This window comes from Panthera tigris, chromosome A2 (genome assembly GCF_018350195.1).
Source record: "Panthera tigris isolate Pti1 chromosome A2, P.tigris_Pti1_mat1.1, whole genome shotgun sequence".
NCBI classification, from domain to species: Eukaryota; Metazoa; Chordata; class Mammalia; order Carnivora; family Felidae; genus Panthera; species Panthera tigris.
In genome coordinates, this window is record NC_056661.1 from 46479143 (window position 1) to 46498195 (window position 19053).

Sequence of the window (19053 nt, forward strand, 5' to 3'; positions counted from 1 at the left end):
TGTCCTAGAATCTGCACAATCCTGACCAGACTACCTCCTCTGGAGATTGAGCCAGTCTAGGAAGGGCACAGAGAAAACCTGTAAGGTGTCTACTCCAGGGCTCGACATAGCTGGTTCAAAGAACAGTGAACGCTGTGCCAGTGTTAAATGGCCGTACTAGTTCATGCCCTGTACATCTTAGATGCTGTGACATCATAGGAGGCCAATGCAACTGGATAAACCAAAATTCTCTTTTTTAAAGTTCCTATTTAGGAGAAAAAAGAAAACACCTAATTTTGCCATCAGAGAAGTTTAGGAGAGGTTTGCACCACAGTCTGGTGCTGTACTGTCCAATATAGTAATCATTAGTCATGTGTGGCTGTTTAATTAAAATTAAATACTCAGTTTGTCAGTTGCACTAGCCACATATGCCAGTGCTCAATGGCCACGTGTGACTAGTGGCCCCCTTTTGCAAGGGGCAGATGCTTAGATATAGAACCATTCCATCATTACAGAAAGTTCTATTGGACAGCCCTAGTCTAGAGCCTCATTTGGTTTTATGCACAAAACACAGTTTAAATTGAGACAAAAGTTAATCACAGTAAAAGCAATGGGTCTCAGCTTAAAAAACAAAACAAAACAAACAAAAACTCTTCTTGGAGACTTGCCCAAACTATTTTTTATATAAATCTGAGAGACACAGCCCAGTCTGAGAAGGCCTCCAGAACAGGTTCGTATTATATTCAGTCTTGAATACTGAGCCCATGACCGATTGCAGAGATCCTCAGTGAAAGGTTTTTGAAAATGACCATTAAAGCTCGTCTATTTTTCCACCCTAGATTGTCAGATTAGACCGAACCATGGAACAGATTGTGTTCCCTGTGCCCAGCATATGTGAATTCCTAACCAAGGAGTCAAAACTACGAATATACTATACTACAGAGAGGGATGAACAAGGCAGCAAGATCAATGACTTCTTCCTGCGGTCCGAGGACCTCTTCAATGAAATGAACTGGCAAAAGAAACTGAGAGGTGGGTCAGCACTGCATCCACAACACGTCAGAGCGATGCCCTCCTGGGGTTTCAGAGACCTCAGCTTGATGGTGGTGGGTGTGCCTCCAGTCGGACCAGAGCTAGAATAATTTACAGTACTTCTACCTCTGAGCGCCGGGCAGACCTAGATACCTTTGTAGCTGATCAATGGGCTCTGGCCTTGGGGAGGCACCTCCCCAGAAAAGTCTTCCTTCATGCACCATTTGATTTTATTTGATTGGAGAGCTCTATGGAAGACTTTCAGAATGTCGTTTTTTGGTATCTTGATGTAGAAAATAAAAGGAAGGGAGAAAAAGCAAGGCTTTGAGCTCGCAGGATGGTGCACTTGAGCAGGAAATTCAGCCAGCTTGACTGCTCATTTACTAGCTCACCTGCTCTGAAGACACTGGTCTCTCCCTTTTACAGGTGTAGCTCAGGTTTTAGACTCTACTGTAATCATTTTATAGGCAGTGGAATCATTTGCCACATAAGACGCATCGTTGCTCACCACCTAGTCCCACTGCGATGCCTGGCCAGTCGGGCTGAAATAACTCATCTAAAACACTTTTATAGGGCTGTCCCAGAGGGCTTCTCAGCTCCTGGTTTTCATTAGGATTTTAATGGGATCCTTCAGTACTGACAGTACACTCCGCACCAACTGTTGTGACCAACTTAGAAAGGACTGTGCTTTATTTCTGTCTGTTAGTCAGGAGCCAGGTTTTTTTATTTGAAACCCTGGATTCCAGCTACAGTTGTGATCTTTTGGGCTCTTTGTGCGGGGCGGGGCTGCAGGAGTGGAAGCGGAATTGGAGGTCAGTTTCTGGGAGCTTCTGTCCTCTTCCTGCCTCCCACCAGCTTGAGCCAGAACGGACCAGCCTTCACTGCATGCTTCTTTCACTTCACCAGTCTTCTCCCTACCTCCCTGCACCCCTAGGTTTGGCCAGTGGCCAAGAGGGTTGTGCACACACGTCAGCCAGAAGACCTGTTCTCATCACACCCCCACCCCACAACATTCTCACTCATCTCTAAGGCTACCTCATCTTCCAGCACTTTCGAACTTAGAAAATGTTTTCTGGGGTGCATCTGGCTGGCTCGGTCAGTAGAGCATACGATTCTTTATTTTAGGGTCGTGAGTTCAAGCCCCACATTGAGTGTAGAGATACACAAAATCTTTAAAAAAGGAAGGAAGGAAAGAAAAAGTAAAGAAAATGTTTCCTGGCCACACCCATTCCTTACCCAGTCCCATGCTTGGTGTCTGACGAAGAGGCCAGGAGGCCTTTAGAAGACCAGCTTGCATGTTCTCCTTGGTAGGGACTTCAGAAGATTGAGAGTGCACTTCTAACCGATATCAGTGTGTCCTTCATCCAGGCTCCTCCAGCTCAAGCGCCATGAGTAGCCTTGAACACCCGCACAACACAACGCTTAGGTGAACACAGAAAAAAAATAGCAAAGTAAGGTAGGCATAGACCCTATCCACTTTGCACTCTTGTGTTTTCAGCTCTTAGCCTCACTGGGGTGGTCTGCGATTCCTGCATCAAGGGATAATCCTGAATCCCCGTATCCAGACCTCCACTGTAGTTACTAAAACTGTGACTTTGCTCTGATCAGTGTATGGGTCTACTAAGACTGGTCAGGTATATTCATTCCCACAATTCTGGGAGCCTATGAAAACATAGAAATACATGCTAGGCTCTCCAGGAGGCTTGGGAACCGACAGAAGGGTTTTCACCTTTTCTTGTGAGGATAGATACCTTGTGATCGCTCTTTATGAGACGGTTGTCTTCACGCAGGCACAGGAGGAAGACCTCAGCCCCAAGAGGTGGGGGAATCTCACTTCCATTCCGCTTCTGGTCCCCACTGGCTGTGTGGCCCTGAGCAGATGACTTCACTGCTCCCAGACCCCCACCTACAAAGTGGGGAATGAAGATTGATTGACTCATTGATTGTGGAGTGCTCACGTCATCATCCTTCGATGTGTGTTGCATTGTAGCTAATGTCTCCTCTTGCTTAGTCTGCCTTTGTTTCGGTATAGCTTAAACACAGCTATAGTTGTCAACTGAAAGATTTTAATTGGCTTCAAAGCTATCTGCTGGTAAGAGAGAAATTGAAAACAGTAACTGGATGAAACATGATATGCGTATTTAGGGAGGGGAGAAATGCCCTCGTTAGAAGTGCAATTAAAATGAAAAACACTGTTCTCTCTTAGTAGCCTGTTTCTCTTCTAATAAATCTGTAGGAAGAAAATTTCTGCTTTATTCATGAAGCTGCTTTCCCCTTTCCTGAAAGTGTCACAGAACCACCTGTGCTTTGGTACATCTGGAGCTAGGGCTCAGATGTAAAGTCAAGTCTGTCCCAGGCTGCTGTTGCTTGGTAATTTCTTCTGCAAATCTTATGATACTCAATTCCTATGGTCTCCTGAAGCCCTCTTCGCTGCTCCTCTCACAGAACATGCACGCACGCGCACACACGCACACACACGCACACACACGCACAGCCCATTCAATGTGTTCACATCCTTTCTCACCCGTGCCTCTCTGACACCTTCTCCTGAAGTTCCCAGCCCCAGTGAAGTAAAACTCTGGGCTCAGAGAATGAGAAGATCATGAAAGAGGAAACAGAGGCCCGGTTACATATGCTGACGTATTCCTGCGTGGGGTTTTCCCTCATGGTTCTCACACCCATCCAAATAGAGCTGGGGAATTCTGGAGTCCAGGTCCTCGAGCACAGCCCAGACACAAAGGCTGGGGAAGAGGGTTACCACACGATGCCCTGGGGTTCAGTAATTTAGACTGACCTGCCTAAATGGGATCGTGGCATCCTGTGTTTTTACTGTGAGGTAGTAGGTATATCCACTCAGCCAACTTTTACCCGTCCTAAGTAGAAAACATGCTACGGAGTACAGCAGCGGGGGTTCATCGGTGTTTAAGCTGTGATTCCTTCCTGTGTGGACGTACCGTGTGATGGGCGCAGGCAACGCAGGCATATTTTTAAGTGGCTATAATTGAGCCGCCTGATGATGAGCAGGACTGTAATTAAGCAGTGACACGCCATGAAAGTATGGGAAAGGCAGCCTTCTGAGAAAAGGCGGGATCTGAACAGCATCTGGGAGGATAGATAGCACTTGGATAAACACAAGCCTGAGAGTTTGGGGAGAGGGAAGTTGTATTCATTTCCAATTGCTACTGTAACAAATTACCACAAACCTGGAGGCTTACCATAACATACATTTACTATCTTACATTTCCGGAGGCCAGAACCCTACAAAGGTTCTCCTCAGGCTAAAAATCAAGTGTTGTCAGGACTATCTGCCTTCTAGAGGCTCTAGCTTTTTCCAGCTTCTAGGGGCTGCTTTTGCATTGTTTGGCTCTTGGCCTCTTCCTCCATCTGCAAAGCCAGCTGTGGCCAGGAGAGCCCTGCTCACACTGCAGGACCCTGTCTCTGACACTCCCACACTCTTCCTTTGCTTGTAAGCATGTTTGTGATTGTGTTGGGCCCACTGGATAATTCAGGATAATTTCCCCATCTCCAGATCCTTAACTGTATTACATCTGTGAAGTCCATTTTCCCATGAAAGGTAACATATTTATTGATTCCGAAAATGAGGATGTGGACATCCTTGGCGGGGGAGGGCTGCTATTTTCCCATCACACAAGGTACATTAGTTGCATTATATTGCTGTATGACAACTTACCTCAAAACTTAGTGGCTTAGGGGTGCCTGGGTGGCGCAGTCGGGGAAGCATCCAACCTCGGCTCAGGTCATGATCTCCTGGTTTGTGTTCAAGCCCCACATCGGGCTCTGTGCCGACAGCTCAGAGCCTGGAGCCTGCTTCAGATTCTGAGTCTCCGTCACTCTGCCCCTCCCCCTGCTTGCACTCTGTCTCTCTCTTAAAACTAAATAAACATTAAAAAATGAAAAAAACAAAAACACTTAGTGGCTTAAAACAATAAATATCTATTTCCTCACAGTTTCTCAGTGTCCAGAGTTTGGGAGTGGCTCAGCTGGGTTGTTCTGACTCAGGGTTTTTCATGAGGTTGTGGTCAAGATGGCAGCCAGGCCCTCCTCATCTGAAGGTTTGATGGACCTGGAGGACCCATTTCTCTGCTCACTCTCGTGGCCATTGGTAGGAGGCCTCATTTCTTGTACACCTGGGCCCCTCTGTAGGTCTGCTTGAGTTCCACACAAAATGGTGGTTGGTTTCCTCAGAGCACATGACTGAGGAGAGGTAAAGGAGGAAGCTGCAGTGCTTTTTATGACCTAGTCTCAGGAAACACGCCCATCACTTCTGTACTGTCTTAGAAGTGGTGACTAAGTCCAGCCCACACTCAAGGGAAAGGGGGTAAGCTGCACCCCTTGAAGAGGAGAGGATCAAAGACTTTGGGGACATATTTTTGAAATAGCACAGGGACACTGCACAGAGGCTCAAGGTGCCACATGCATTCAGGGAGCATCACTAGACTGGGATGTAAAGGTAGCCTATCTGGGGAAGAGAAGCAGGAGAAAAAAGAGTCTGGAAAGTTAAATGGGATCACAGTTTCATGTGTAAATAGAAGACAGTGCATGTCAAGGTTGGTCTCTAAGTATCTTTTTGAACCTGGATAGATACTCAGTTGATTTGAAGGACTAAATATTCATCATATTCAGAATGATACTACAGTTCAAGTGTGTTAGCTTTATAAATACATGATTTATTTGTGAGCTGCATGCCATAGTTGAGGGTCATTTATTACAATTAAATTAAAGCATCCTACAGTGGCTGCTCTTATATTTGATATTGAGAGCCCCCCTGAAGAGAATTTTGGCTTACATAGACCATTACTGAGCTTTGCCATTTCCTATTTTTCTTTTACTCCGTAAGAGCTTTTTACAAATACGCAAACGTGGAGAGGACATTATAAATTCCCACGTACCCACGGCTCAGTTTCAACCATTACCAACCCTTTGCCATTCTTGCCACCCAGCTCTTCTGGAGTCTATATATCCAGATCAGAAATGGGCTTCATTCCCAGAAGAAACACTAGTAGCTATTGTTTCCAGGGCAGATGATTTGTCACCTTAAATTTGTTTCACCACTTTGCTTTTAAAAAAAGAAGTTAAGTGTTACTGGAGGTTGACTGAATTCTGGTCAGCTCCTCTTCTGAATGTTGAAATGAGCCACTTACCTTTGTCCTTGTCACTAGCCCCAAAGGATCACTGACCTGGGTGATGATATCTCCTCCATAACTTCCACCCCCTGCTGGGCCTCAGTTTCCCTCATTTGTAAAAGGAGAGATTTTTAAAATAGATGGTGCTTGTAACCCTAAAACTCTAGACTTTGGAAATATTTCCTGTTTCCCAAGTACAAACATAAATTGAGCAATTATTAAATTACCCAGGGCTCTGTTTAATTGTGGCATAACTTTATTTTGGAGAGAAGCTTTCAAAGACTTGGCTGCTGCTCTAGGCATCATTATAGGGCCATTGAATATGTCATTGGCTGCTGTCCTAAAGTTAAGTGATGACTTCATTGGGAAAGAGAAACACACCATAGAGACCCATTCTCCCATACTCCATACTTGTTTGGAGGGAGATAATGTTGAATGAGTCTACCTATTAGAAACTCTGCTTCTGGCATGGAGACTGAAATTATTCCTACCATATCTATATTTGAGCATCATCCGAAGTATAAGGCACCACTGGAAAAGAATTCAGTGAAAAAGGAAGCACCACCACACACAATGTGGCCAGAGGCCTGTTGTTCTAACACTGAGCGTGCCCAGCCAGTGTGATATTGCCTATATAAGATGGCAGCAGTATGGAAAGTGTCTCTCGCCTATTAGTGATGGCTTTGGTACCACATCCTCTCTCCATGGTAGCCTTTGAGAATGGGAGCTCTGCTGCTCACTTCCCCAGTCAGCAGCTCCCTGCCCCTGGCATGATCATCAGACTTGAGGAAAAGGGCAGATGGCTCAATGTCAGGCAAAGGATCTGTAAGTTAGTGGAGGATTTTGAGCAAGACAGGAGTATGGAAATGGAAGCCACCCTAGTCTGGAGCCCAGCTCAGCCAATTCTGGATGCTCTGTGTCCCTCCAACTGGAGCCCCACACTTCTAAAAGGCTGATTAAGTTCTTGGGTCTGTCTGAGCATCTCCTCTGGTCCCAGATTCAGTGGTTGATTGAGGATTCAGTGCATGAACTCTGGACAACCCCCAGATTTCATAACTGGTGGTGTTGACTGGGGCATGCAGGGTTTTTAGATGTTCCAACTTTCCTCCTTTTCTTTGCTTCCTTGACCCCAAATACATCTTCTGTTCCAATAAGTACTCCAAACAGAAATAAACCAATCTGATGTCGTTGTGAGCCTGTGAGTCAACCTCAAAACAAATGATCATTTTTCTTACTGTTGTGGTAAAAACTAGAAACAAAAGTGGGCTTGTGGGGCAGAGCGGGAGGAAGGGCCAAGTGGGATTCCTAGCATTCTGAATCGAACCTTACATGGTCTGGTCTTTGTTTTCACAGCCCAGCCCGTTCTGTATTGGTGTGCCCGCAACATGTCTTTCTGGAGCAGCATTTCATTTAACCTGGCTGTCCTGATGAACCTGCTTGTGGCGTTTTTCTACCCATTTAAAGGAGTCCGAGGAGGTACCCATATTTTCTATTTCAAAGAAACTACTAGAAGTAGCAGGAAGGTTATGACTTGCATCTTAAATATGATCCCTGGAACTATTGGTGCAGTATTACGGGATCTCAGTTACCCATTTTCAGACAAGATGGGATTGCAGCTTTTACCACAGATTTAGTTTTAAATCTCACTTAAAACAATATAAATTTTGTGTCCACATTTATCTAGCAGGAAAGACAGAGAAGAAGTTGTACACTCTGAAACCTGTAAGAAATAGTCTCAGTCAGCCTCCTTGTTTTAGATATTGGGAAACTCTCGTCTCAGAGAATTTGAGAGATTTAGCCAAAGCTGCACAGCTAGCTAGTGGCAAGGCTAACCCTAGAACATAGACATTTTGATGTTCAGTCCTGTAGATGATTTTCCCCATCCCATATTTAGAGAATTAATTTCAAACTAAAGAATTTGTAAGGCATGTCTGGAATTTTTTTTTCTTTTTCTTTTTTTTTTTTTTTTTTTGGCAGGGGGCTTGATGAGACGGGACTTGAATGACTAAAGACTGCACCTCCTTGGATGGTTAGGCTATTAAGAGCTCTATGCCATCATTCTCGCAGTAGAACATGTCCATGATCTTTATGGATATCCTCCCCAGCCCCTCTCTCTTTCCAGTCCCCTGCCATGTGCATTCTACCTATTTCTCTGAGAACAGGCAAACAAGTCAAGAGGGCCATTTATTTTTCTCTTTGTGGCTCCTCCATTTGCTTGACAGTGTTCTAGAGTTATTTACATTTGCGGGGTTCTGGGGCCCAGCAGAAGCCCCTCTCCTGTTATACATCCATAGCCCCTTTTCTGACACGCTGTACAGCCTCTTGAGAGATCTCTTTCTCAGCTACATTTTTCATCAGACCTACCTGGCAGATTGTCTCATGTACATATGTAACAACTGACCAGTAGCCACCTTTTGTGAAATACAGGGAATGGAGCCCAAAAGTAAGACACCAAAACAGTAGAGCAGTTCCAGGCTTAGCTCTTGAGCCTAATAATGCAGATGGGTATACATGATGAGACAGCATGTCTATACTTACAGTCTATTTAAGGTCCATTTTGAAAGTGGTAACTTGTTCTCTGATGCTTAGGTATCCAACATACCCATTTGAGGAGTTAGCTTTTCTGCTAGGCCTTCAGTTACCTTGAAATCCTTGTTTGAATGATTTTTCCCCCCCAAAAGCACTACCTAAACACAAGTCTGGGGGTATTTTCCTTTTAAGTGCCATGTCAGGGATCATAAACACCCCTGTGTGAAAAGATTCTGCACATCCACAGGGCTGCGAGGTTTTCTCGGAGGGGACATGTACTCAGCCAGGCTGCCGGTCAGCAGAGATAAGAGTGTGAAATAGAGTGACAGAAGAGCCTTTCCCTCTTTCCATTTCAGGAAAGTTGTCATGCTTATCATCACTGATTCTTCAACCATTACCTTGGATGTGTTTTCCTTTATTCCCCATTTCTTTCACAACACTTAAAATTAGCTTTTATTATACACCTTGACAATTTTCTTCATTGGTCATTTGTGGAAACGTTGAGGACCTTGTCTGAAGGGAGGCAGTTGACAGCTCCCCTCCCCTTCCGTGGTAAGCCTCATCCAGTGGAATACTTGATCTACAAAGTCCAGAGTCACCATCCAGGCCTGACTCTGCCACTCATTCACCACGTGACTCTGGGCAGGCAGCTTCCGTTAGTCATCCTTATCCTCTCTATTAAAAGGTACTTAAATTGACCCAGTAGTTGGGAAACCTTGGTGTGAATTGGGGAATTGCCGTGTGGTTCAGGGAAAAATAGTGGTTGACCCAGTCAGGATTTCAGGGGCATCCTGTTTCTCGCCCATACAAGTTCAAGACCCAGTGAGGAGATGATTGTTAAAAGTCCCTCCAATTCTACAGTGGTGATCTGGTTGATCCGTAGTAGTTGAGACTTTCTGTTTCGGCAGTGTGGGCTTTAGAAACTTCATGTGGATGGATTAAATGGAAAGCATAATTAGATCTCCCAGGAAAGAAGGAGATTGATCCGACCTCAGGAAGCCTTTTCCATTATAAAGTGACTGAGCTCACTTCCAACACATCAATTCACTCTCAGATTTATTTTTCTCTTTTGTAAGACATGTTGGGGGCATCTTCTGTGTTCACTATTAACCATTTTCAAGAGGAGGGGTGTGTTAGGCCTGCCTTGAAATAAGATCTGGTTGGTTACCTGAAAGTATTTCTTTGAGATCAGTATTTGTTCATGTTGAACCCTAAAACCGGGATTTCCAAAATGTCCCAGTTGAATGTCCCCCCCCCCCCCTTTTTTTTTTTATGAGTGCTGATATGGCTCTGTGGCTTATTAGGCCTCTGGCTGCCAAGAATACTGGTGGCCTTAAAAGCTCCTTTTCAAAAGTATCCTTTTCCCCCTTTATTTTAGAACTGATGAGTCACACAGCCTTTGGAAAGCATGAAACCTGGGCAGATTCACATTGTTTACTGAACTTGTGAGCATGCTACTATGATCGAAGCAAATGTATTACTGCCTTTTAAACTTTTTCATTTTTGAAAGTTTCAAATATATACACAAATAATAACAGTTAATTCACTGCCATGTATCTGTTAACCCAGCTTTAACAACTACCAACATTTTGTCAATCTTATTTCATCTATTCTCCAACTGTATTTTGAAAGATTTTAAAGAAGTCTAGACATCTTGTTGTTTTGCCCATAAATATTTCAGTGTGCATCTCTAACTTCTAAGAATATTTCAAAATATGTATAATTACCATAACATTATCATATCTAACAGAACTAACAGTAAATCATGTAATAGCCTGTCCATATTCATGTTTCTCCAATTGTCTTAAAGATGTCTTTCTATAATTGGTTTTTTAAAATCTAGCATTTTTTAACACTGCTTTTATAGTCGGGAGACAACAGGTTTTTATTTTGGCCCCTTCAGGATTTAGGTACATCCACTGTACTGGTCCCATTTATTATGCTGAGATCTTTAGGCAGTTTAAGATGGTGATTTTTTTTAATTAAAAAAAAAAATCTTTTTAATGTTTATTTCTGAGAGAGAGAAAGAGTGCAAACAGGAGAGGGGCAGAGAGAGGGGGAGATGCAGAATCCTAAGCAGGCTCCAGGCTCTGAGTTGTCTGCACAGAGCCTGACACAGGGCTCAGAACTCACCACAAGATCATGATCTGAGTCAAGGTCAGACACTTAACCAACTGAGCCACCCAGGTGCTCCAGATGGTGATTAGACACTTAGAGAAAATGACTGAGACACTTAGAGTACATGGACTGGGAGAAAATATATACAAAATATATATCTGACCAAAGGCTAATATCCAGAATACATAAAGAACTCTTACAATTCAGTAATAAAAAGACTACTCAGTTAAAACAGTGGGCAAAAGATTTGATCAGATATTTCACAGAAGAATGGGCAATAGCACATAAAAAGATATTCAACATCACATGTTTAAAAAACTTTTTTAAAAGAGTGGGGAGCATGCCTGGGTGGCTTAATCGGTTGAGCATACGACTTCATCTTAGGTCACGATCTCACTGTTCATGGGTTCAGGCCCCACGTCGGGCTCTGTGCTGACAACTCAGAGCCTGGAGCCTGCTTCACATTCTGTGTCTCCCTCTCTCTCTGCCCCTCCCTTGCTCATGCTGTGTCTTTCAAAAATAAATAAATGCTAAAAAAAATTTTTTTAAAAGATACTCAATATCAGTAGTTATCAGAGACATGTGAATGAAAACTACAATGACATACCACTAGAAACCTACTAGAATGGCTACAATTGAAAATACTGAAAAAACAGATACATATTTATATATATACATACATAGAAACACTGATTCCACCAAGTATTGGTGCCGACTTAGAGCAAGTGGAACCCCGTGTACTACGCAATAGTGCATTCACTCTGGAAAACAGTATGGTTGTGTCTTAGAAAGTTAAACATATTCTTATGATCCACATAAAAACTTAACGCCAATTTCAAGATGTGTACTTGAATGTTCCCAGTAACGTTATTTATAAGAACACAAACTGGAGACAACAAATACCCATTAATTGTTGAGTGGATAAGTAAATTGTGGTATATCCATATTATGGAATATTACGCCGACAGAAAGAACAAAATACTTACATACAAAATAACCTGACTGAATCTCAGAAATTTGTTAAGTGAAAGAATTAAAAGCGTACCTACTAATACGATTATGTTTCCATTTTTATGAAATTGTGGAGAATGCAAGGCCCTAGTGATGGAAGGGAGGTCAGTGGTTGTGTCAGGGTAGAGATGGGGCAACTGCAAAGAACACAAGGAAACCCTGTAGGGTTGGAAAAATGCTTACATCTTGATTGTGTTGGCAGTTACCTGTGGTCTATGACTATATAAACTGCCAGAACTCATCACATTATGAGCTTAAAATTGGTTGGTTTTATGCATTGTTGTTGTTTTTTTAATTGGCCATTAAGAACCATCAACTTCAGAGGCTTACACATTCCAGCCATGTGCTCTGTCACCTTGGGCAAGACATGTAACCAAGACTCTGTTTCCTCCAGAGTACAGTGAAGACAATTGTTCAGCTGGATGGGAGGACCAAATAAATGAGGATCAGTGTCAACAGCTTCCTGTGATACCTAACCATTGTTAAATGCACAGGAAGTGACATATGCCTCAATATCCATGCCTTCCTGAATTTCCCAGAAGCTTCTGCCTCTCTGTGCCCATTTCTAATCAGGTTTTCCTTTTGAAGGATATCAAAAGGGAAGAGGGAAGTGGTTGGGAGTGGGGGGAACAGTTTCTAGAGAAAAAGTGTCTCGGCGGACATGGACGGAGTGAACTAGGGCAGCCAGCAGGCTCGTGGAGGAGCTGTAACTCACAAGCGAGTCTCTTTCCTGGGTGGGGCTTCAATCCCAGCAGTTCTGGAGAAGCGAAACTCCTTTATATAAGTGGCCTTGATCATGTAGTGCTGCTTGTTTACATCTGAAGGAGACTCAAAATGTGACAGCATTTGAAATAGGGTTTTATTTTTTTTAATGAGTGTTTTACAGAACTATATTTTTAGCCGTGTTGGCTCATGTTATATAACTAAGCCGTCTCGTGGGACACTCTAAATAGAACTTGAAATAGCAAGAGATGACAAAAACTGGTATAAGCTCTTTGACTACAAGGATAATCTAATTGTAGGATGATGTTAATGATACGGAAGTTGCCTTCCTCCTTCCCTTGAAGAAATCTGATTCAGGCAGGAGACCTGCAATTTCCTTTGCATACTTTTAATAGAAATTAGAAGTTTAGGCTTCCAGTTCATCTTCCTGAAGAGTGAAATGTGATACATGTATGGATTTTATTGATGGAACAAATTCATCTGATTAGTTCCTACTGGGTGCCCAGTGCTTCCCTCAGGGAATTTGGAACCTGGCTGGGGGGCATTTAGGGTAGGGGTGGAGGGTAGAGAAAGGTAAACTGACACCCAGAAAAATAGTGTTATATACGGATGACCAGGGTGGGGAATGAGAACACAGAGAGGGAGGGGCACCTGGCATAGTTTTCTGAAGAGGAAGGAGGTGGGGATGAGTTGATGGTGAAGACCTAAGATGAATAGGAAGGGGAGAAGAATTCCCCAGGTAGAACGAACATAGGCCAAGGCTTGCCAATGAGAAGACATGGGTGTGATGGGTTATGTCGAGGGGCACAGAATTGGAGGTGAGAATTTGGACAATGAGGCCCATTTGTTAATTGAAGAAAGTGTCATTATACCCATTTTGGTCTGTTGCCTCTTACTCAGTGAAATGCTGATCTCTGAGAGCCCCACCTTGTCTTTCCAGGAACACTGGAGCCACACTGGTCAGGACTGCTGTGGACAGCCATGCTCATCTCTCTGGCCATTGTCATTGCCCTCCCCAAGCCCCATGGCATCCGGGCCTTAATTGCCTCCACAATTCTCCGGTTGATATTTTCGGTTGGGTTACAACCCACGTTGTTTCTTCTGGGAGCTTTCAACGTAAGTAGGAATACCTTCATAGCCACTTGCTTGTTGACATGCAAACAGGAACACCTTCCGTTCTGGTTCCCGGAATCTTGCCCTGTGTTTTCAGGGCAGAAAAAGACTGTTGGGGTCAACTGTTAAAATAGCAGAAGCAAGAGCAGTGTGGGTGGACATCTCCCTCTTAACCTTCTCACGGTCCAGCGAACCTCTTAATCTGTTATCTGGGCATTGATAGTCTCCTTTTTAGGGAAAATCCCTCTCATAAGTAAGGGAGGAAGAGGGAGAGCAGTTGAGATGTAAATTAGTTCTCCCAGTCAGCTCAAAGCTTTGCTGGGACGGGAGATTTTAGCCAGTATAATACGTCAAATGATCGGATATTAATACAGCACACCCAGTTCTGTGAGGGCCACACAGAACCAAGAGAAGAGGCAGGAGGAATCGCTGAAACAGAAATGGAGCACATATACAGGTGAGGAGAGGATCCGTTATTTCGAAGTCAGTGGTGAGGTTTGAAAGTGCTCCTTCACTGTAGTTGAAGGATAAGTGCCAACTGACCCTGCAGGGGGACTTCTTAGCAAGTGGAGACAGCTGACACAGGACCCTAAATCGGAGGGGTTTCCTGGTGAACAGAAGTAGAAAGTTTGGATATGTGAGGCAGTGGGGGGATTGAAACTGCTTTCCAGAGGTTTCTGCCCTGGTCATATAAGGAAGCTAAGGTCACTGTACAAAAATGGAAGTGATGTAACAAAATAAGACTAATGTAGTAATTCGTTGCATCAGTAAGTGTCCCCAAATGGGTGTGTTCATATGGCAGAGGCAGCAAGGACATTAGGGGAGCAGGGACCACTTCAAGCCAGTGAGCCCCAGGGGATGAGGCAGGGTTGCAGCTCTGTTGTAGAATGGAAAGGATGGGCCAGAAAGCAGGGGTAGAGAAGAGCATTTTCCGGGACGCCCCACAGGCCCAAGAAGTAGGGAAGGCCCAGGACACTCTGAAGAGGTGGCCAGCAGTAGAGCTCCCCTCCGTGTGGTTCAGGGAGGGCTGCGTGGGACCTGATCCCGGTACAGGTCATCAGGGTGCTGCATTTGAGGAGAATGCCCTTGGGCCTCATCCTCCAGGTCAGCGCTTCCAGAGCATGTTTCAAGTTGATAAATCTTAGGTGAGAAGGGGGTTCCATGATCCAATCAGTGAGGGAGAGGCTGCATTAAACAAAATGAAAGGGTTTTTACTGTAGGATTTCTGAGACACTTTAACATGCATGATAAGGGTTATGAATCTCTAAGAAAGGGAAACAGTGTATCTGTGTTTCCTAAACTTACTGGCCCACATTTTAAGTATCACGTGGAATTAGTGTGGTAGAATATAGGTTGGGAAACTATTCCCAGTAGTGGGAAATGACTCAAGTTTTTCTGAGCAAAGACATGGTATATACAAAGAAGTATTCTTGGAAAAATGCCCTCAAGTAGTGGCATGTGATGTGGATTCAAGTGGGAGGGACTGGAGGCAGGTGGACCACTTAGGACCCCCCAGCAGAGCTTGTGAGTAGGCGTGACAAGCCCGAGTCTTGGTCATAGTGTGGAAGCAGGAAGGAAGGGACTGATGCCACAGCTGTAAAGGAAACAGTAATGTGCGGTGGGTGTAGAGGCCAAGCCTTACACCAGAAAGCCATGGGGGCACCTTGCGCTGGGGCCTCTTCTCCAGGCCGAGAAGGTGTGACCGTCTTGACGGGGAGATGAGGGAGGCGATTCCAGCTCCACGTCTTCAATCCCACATGACTGGAAAAAGAACGAGGCAACGGACAAAAAGGAAGTCATGCGGAGACCTAGTTTTCAGGGTGAAAACGCACTTAAACTGTCGACTTACTAGGCTTGAGGTGACAAAGCAAGTCATTGATGTTAACTGTGGCATTTGGAAATGTATGAGCAGAGTGACAAAGACTCATCAGTGCTGCAGAAGGGAAGAGGAAGCCACTTAAGAAGGAAATACAGAATAAACAAGTAAAGAAAAAGGGGAAAACTCAGCAGTTCAGAGGTGGTTGTCCTGTATCGGCCGTCTGGTTGTTTTGTGTTTCTGGGCTTTAATCATTGCGTGGTTCTCTCTTCTGTTACATACATCAGTTGGGGGAAAGACTTAAATTAGACAATTAATTGCCATTTCTAGTCACATTAGCTGAGTGGGGAGAGCTGAAATAACTAGCATAAGTAACTGTTCAGAGTGAACCAAAAAAGGGAAGTGATCACGTGGAGTATGTAGGAGACGAAAGGGTGGCTTTGGGCAGAGAAGGTATGCTGGCCTGCAGGGGCTGGACGAGGTGGTGTCCTGACAGCCAGGCACGGGGGGCGGGAAGGGGGACACGGGGGGGGGCACTGGGAAAGGGGGGCTGCTGAGCCCTGTCATGTTGCAGGCGCTGGGATTAGGTGCTAAGGGCAGACAGACTGCTGCATGCGCCCTGGCAGAGTCCTGGAGACTGGGGCAGAGCTGCTACAGTGGGGAGGTGGGGCCGGAAGCCAGATGTCAGACTCCTTAAGCAGGGTCCGTAGGAGGTGGGGACACTGGTCTTGGACCAAGACTGAGAACCCTTATTTGCTGCTGAAGCAATAGAGGCAACCAGGGCAGAAGTTGTTAAGGGGCTTGAGTGGATTCAAGTGAAGTGAATTGCTCTGCTGAGCTGTTCAGAGCCCTGGCAGGTTTGAGGTCCTGGAATGTAAACCAGAGCATGGCCGTCCCCCACCCCCCACCCCGCCCTCCCCAAACCTCATCAACACAGATCATCCAGAGACAGTGATACTCCCTCACCCTATGAAAGATCCTGTACTACAGACAGCTAGAATACTAGAAAAAAACAAAACTGGTAGACTGAATCTTTATCCTGTCTGAGAAAGCCTGACTTTCTCTTTGTGTGTGGGCTTTCGCTCTTATCTGATTGCTGAGAAGCTCACTTACACTGACCCACCAGATTAACTGGCAGAATTTCCCTAGTACCTACAGCCAAGGTAGCTAGGGCAGCAGAAGATGGTTTTACCGCATATATCTGAAAAGCTTTCTCTTCAGCCTTCTCTTGGTTCGAGTTTTTCTGTCAACATGTTGCTAGAGACAGCGTTCTAGGCTTGGGGTTTCTATTCAAGGTGGGACTATAATAGAGTAGATCGACCTCCAGTTACAAATGTCGGGAAACCTAATCCATGCCAGTCTAAGCAAAGGAGAAAATGCATAGTTTCATGTGACTGAGAAAGGAAGATCCTAGCTTTAGGTGCAGCTGAATACCGTTGCCCAGGCAGTAGCCTCAGCATCCAGTTGCATCTTTTGGGTCTGCATTGATTGTACCCTGAGGCTCAGTGGTATGGCAAGATGGATGCCAGCAGCTTCAAAGCTTACTTTCTGTCAGGTTCAAGGTCGGAAGGAAAGAACAAAGTTGTCTTTTGCTGCAAAAGGTTTCATTGGGTATCATTGGTTCCATTTGGTCATGTGACTGTCCTTGAACCAATCCACATTGCCCGGGAAGTAGTATACTCCAATCAACTGGGATGGAGCCCTGCCCAGATTTCAAGGACTGATAGATGGAAAGGGACAGATCCCCAAAGAAAAATTATAAGTTATTCCCAGAAGAGGGGGCAGAGGTATACAATTCATCCTGAAGTCTCCTTTACTGTTTTTTTCCTCAAGAAAATTCTTATTTCCCCTATGAATTAGGAGTAATAAAAGACAAAAACCAACTGCTTCTCATTACACTGCAACCCTTATAATGCCTAGAATGTAACAAATTCAGAAAATGCTAATATTTATGCTGATCACAGGGTTCATAGATTGAGGTCACTTCTGTGTTTGACTAAGTCATATAAGAATGTTAGAAATGATTCATATCTCATTTCGAAAATCATAATTTCAGTATGTGTTAATTTTGTTTTTGTCATATACAAATGCCACTTGATTACTGTTGCTCCTGAAGTTATTTGACTACCACATAATTTGAAATATGCCTGAAAAGCAAAGTAGTGATATGACTTAGATCTGCAAAATGGTTCTTGGCGTGTTTGGTGGGCAATTGGGTGCAAAAGGAAGCTTTGCTCGGGTATAGTTGCTAAAATACCTTGAGTGAAAATGGCCCTCAGCTGTCACAAAGTCTGAAGTTCGGCATGATCCATTCTTATGTGGCTGTTCCTGTCATTATTCTCAGGTCTGCAATAAAATCATCTTTCTGATGAGCTTTGTGGGCAACTGTGGAACGTTCACCAGAGGCTACCGAGCCATGGTTCTGGATGTTGAGTTCCTTTACCATTTGTTGTATCTGCTGATCTGTGCCATGGGGCTCTTCGTCCACGAGTTCTTCTACAGTTTGCTGGTGAGTTCCTGGTGTGGAAGGATCTTACATGTTGAACACCAGGAGTGCCCTGTGACCTGTGTCTCATCACAGACCCCTCCTTTTAGTCGTGATTGGTATGTCTGGTCTCACAGGAGGTCACATGCCTCATTTTGGGGATCTGGAGAGGAAAGCTCCTCAGGGAGCAGGGTAGCTAGCAGGAGAGAGGGAGGTGTGGGATCATGGTGCACGTTGGACCTTTTACTTGTCAGTGATAGACAGTGCCTACAGTATGGATCAGGGATGTTCCCTCCATTGCGTCTTTGTCTTTCTTTCTTGGACTCAGCCAGCACTTACCGAGGAGAATGTCGTTGAAACCGTCATCTTCTGATAATTCTCATGGGGTCCACTTCCCAGGGAGGACGTGTAGTGACAGAATAAGAGTAGGAGCTATTTTCTAAGTCCCTAGATTCATAACATTGAGCTCAGTAGATTTATTGGTCCAGGAGACCTTTTCATTGGAAGTGATTTTGTTCCAATCTGAGCCAAGGGAATAATGTCTTGATAGTCCGTAAAATGAATTGGTTCGATCACCTTCCTTCCTCCTGAGTAGGTTTTTAAATTATAGACCAAATATCTACTCAATCTCCTGTCATTAGAGGGAATCTATACCTGTAGAGTTATAGATAAGAAACCTTTGCCTATACCTACATCAAGTGACAGGGAGCATAAAATTGACCTCTTTGCCAGCAAATCCATCCATAAAGCGACTGGAAGTATTAAACTGTGAGTGCGGTTAAAAAATGATCAAAGCCTAAATGTTGACTCAAAGTGAGGGACTTAATTTGCAAACAGCAGAACAAGGAAAAATCTGGGAGGTGTCCTCCGTGTGGTCTCTGGACTGGCTATTTAATTGCTCTGTGCCTCAGTTTCCCCATCCACAAAATGAAAACAAGCCGTCCCCCTCACAGGGCCGTCACAGGGATTATGTGCAACTGTGCACGTCAGGGCCTTAGAATAGCACTACCACACGAGAAATGCTTAGCAATTCTAGCTATTATTACTGTCTTTGTCATCGCTTACTTCCTCTGCCATCCAAAACACCATAAAGAATTCACCAT

At 44.4% G+C, this 19053-nt stretch overlaps 1 protein-coding gene across 2 annotated transcripts in view; it reads left to right on the plus strand.

The window, feature by feature from the left end:
• The window catches only part of ITPR1 (inositol 1,4,5-trisphosphate receptor type 1), a 326172-nt gene that overhangs the window by 270522 nt on the left and 36597 nt on the right, over positions 1-19053 (plus strand). For both annotated transcript variants that reach the window (XM_007076615.3, XM_015535056.2), the window contains 4 exons: positions 819-1011; positions 7509-7631; positions 13477-13652; positions 17810-17974. In XM_007076615.3, the coding sequence (XP_007076677.1) occupies positions 819-1011; positions 7509-7631; positions 13477-13652; positions 17810-17974 (657 nt within the window). The remainder of the gene's footprint in view (positions 1-818; positions 1012-7508; positions 7632-13476; positions 13653-17809; positions 17975-19053) is intronic.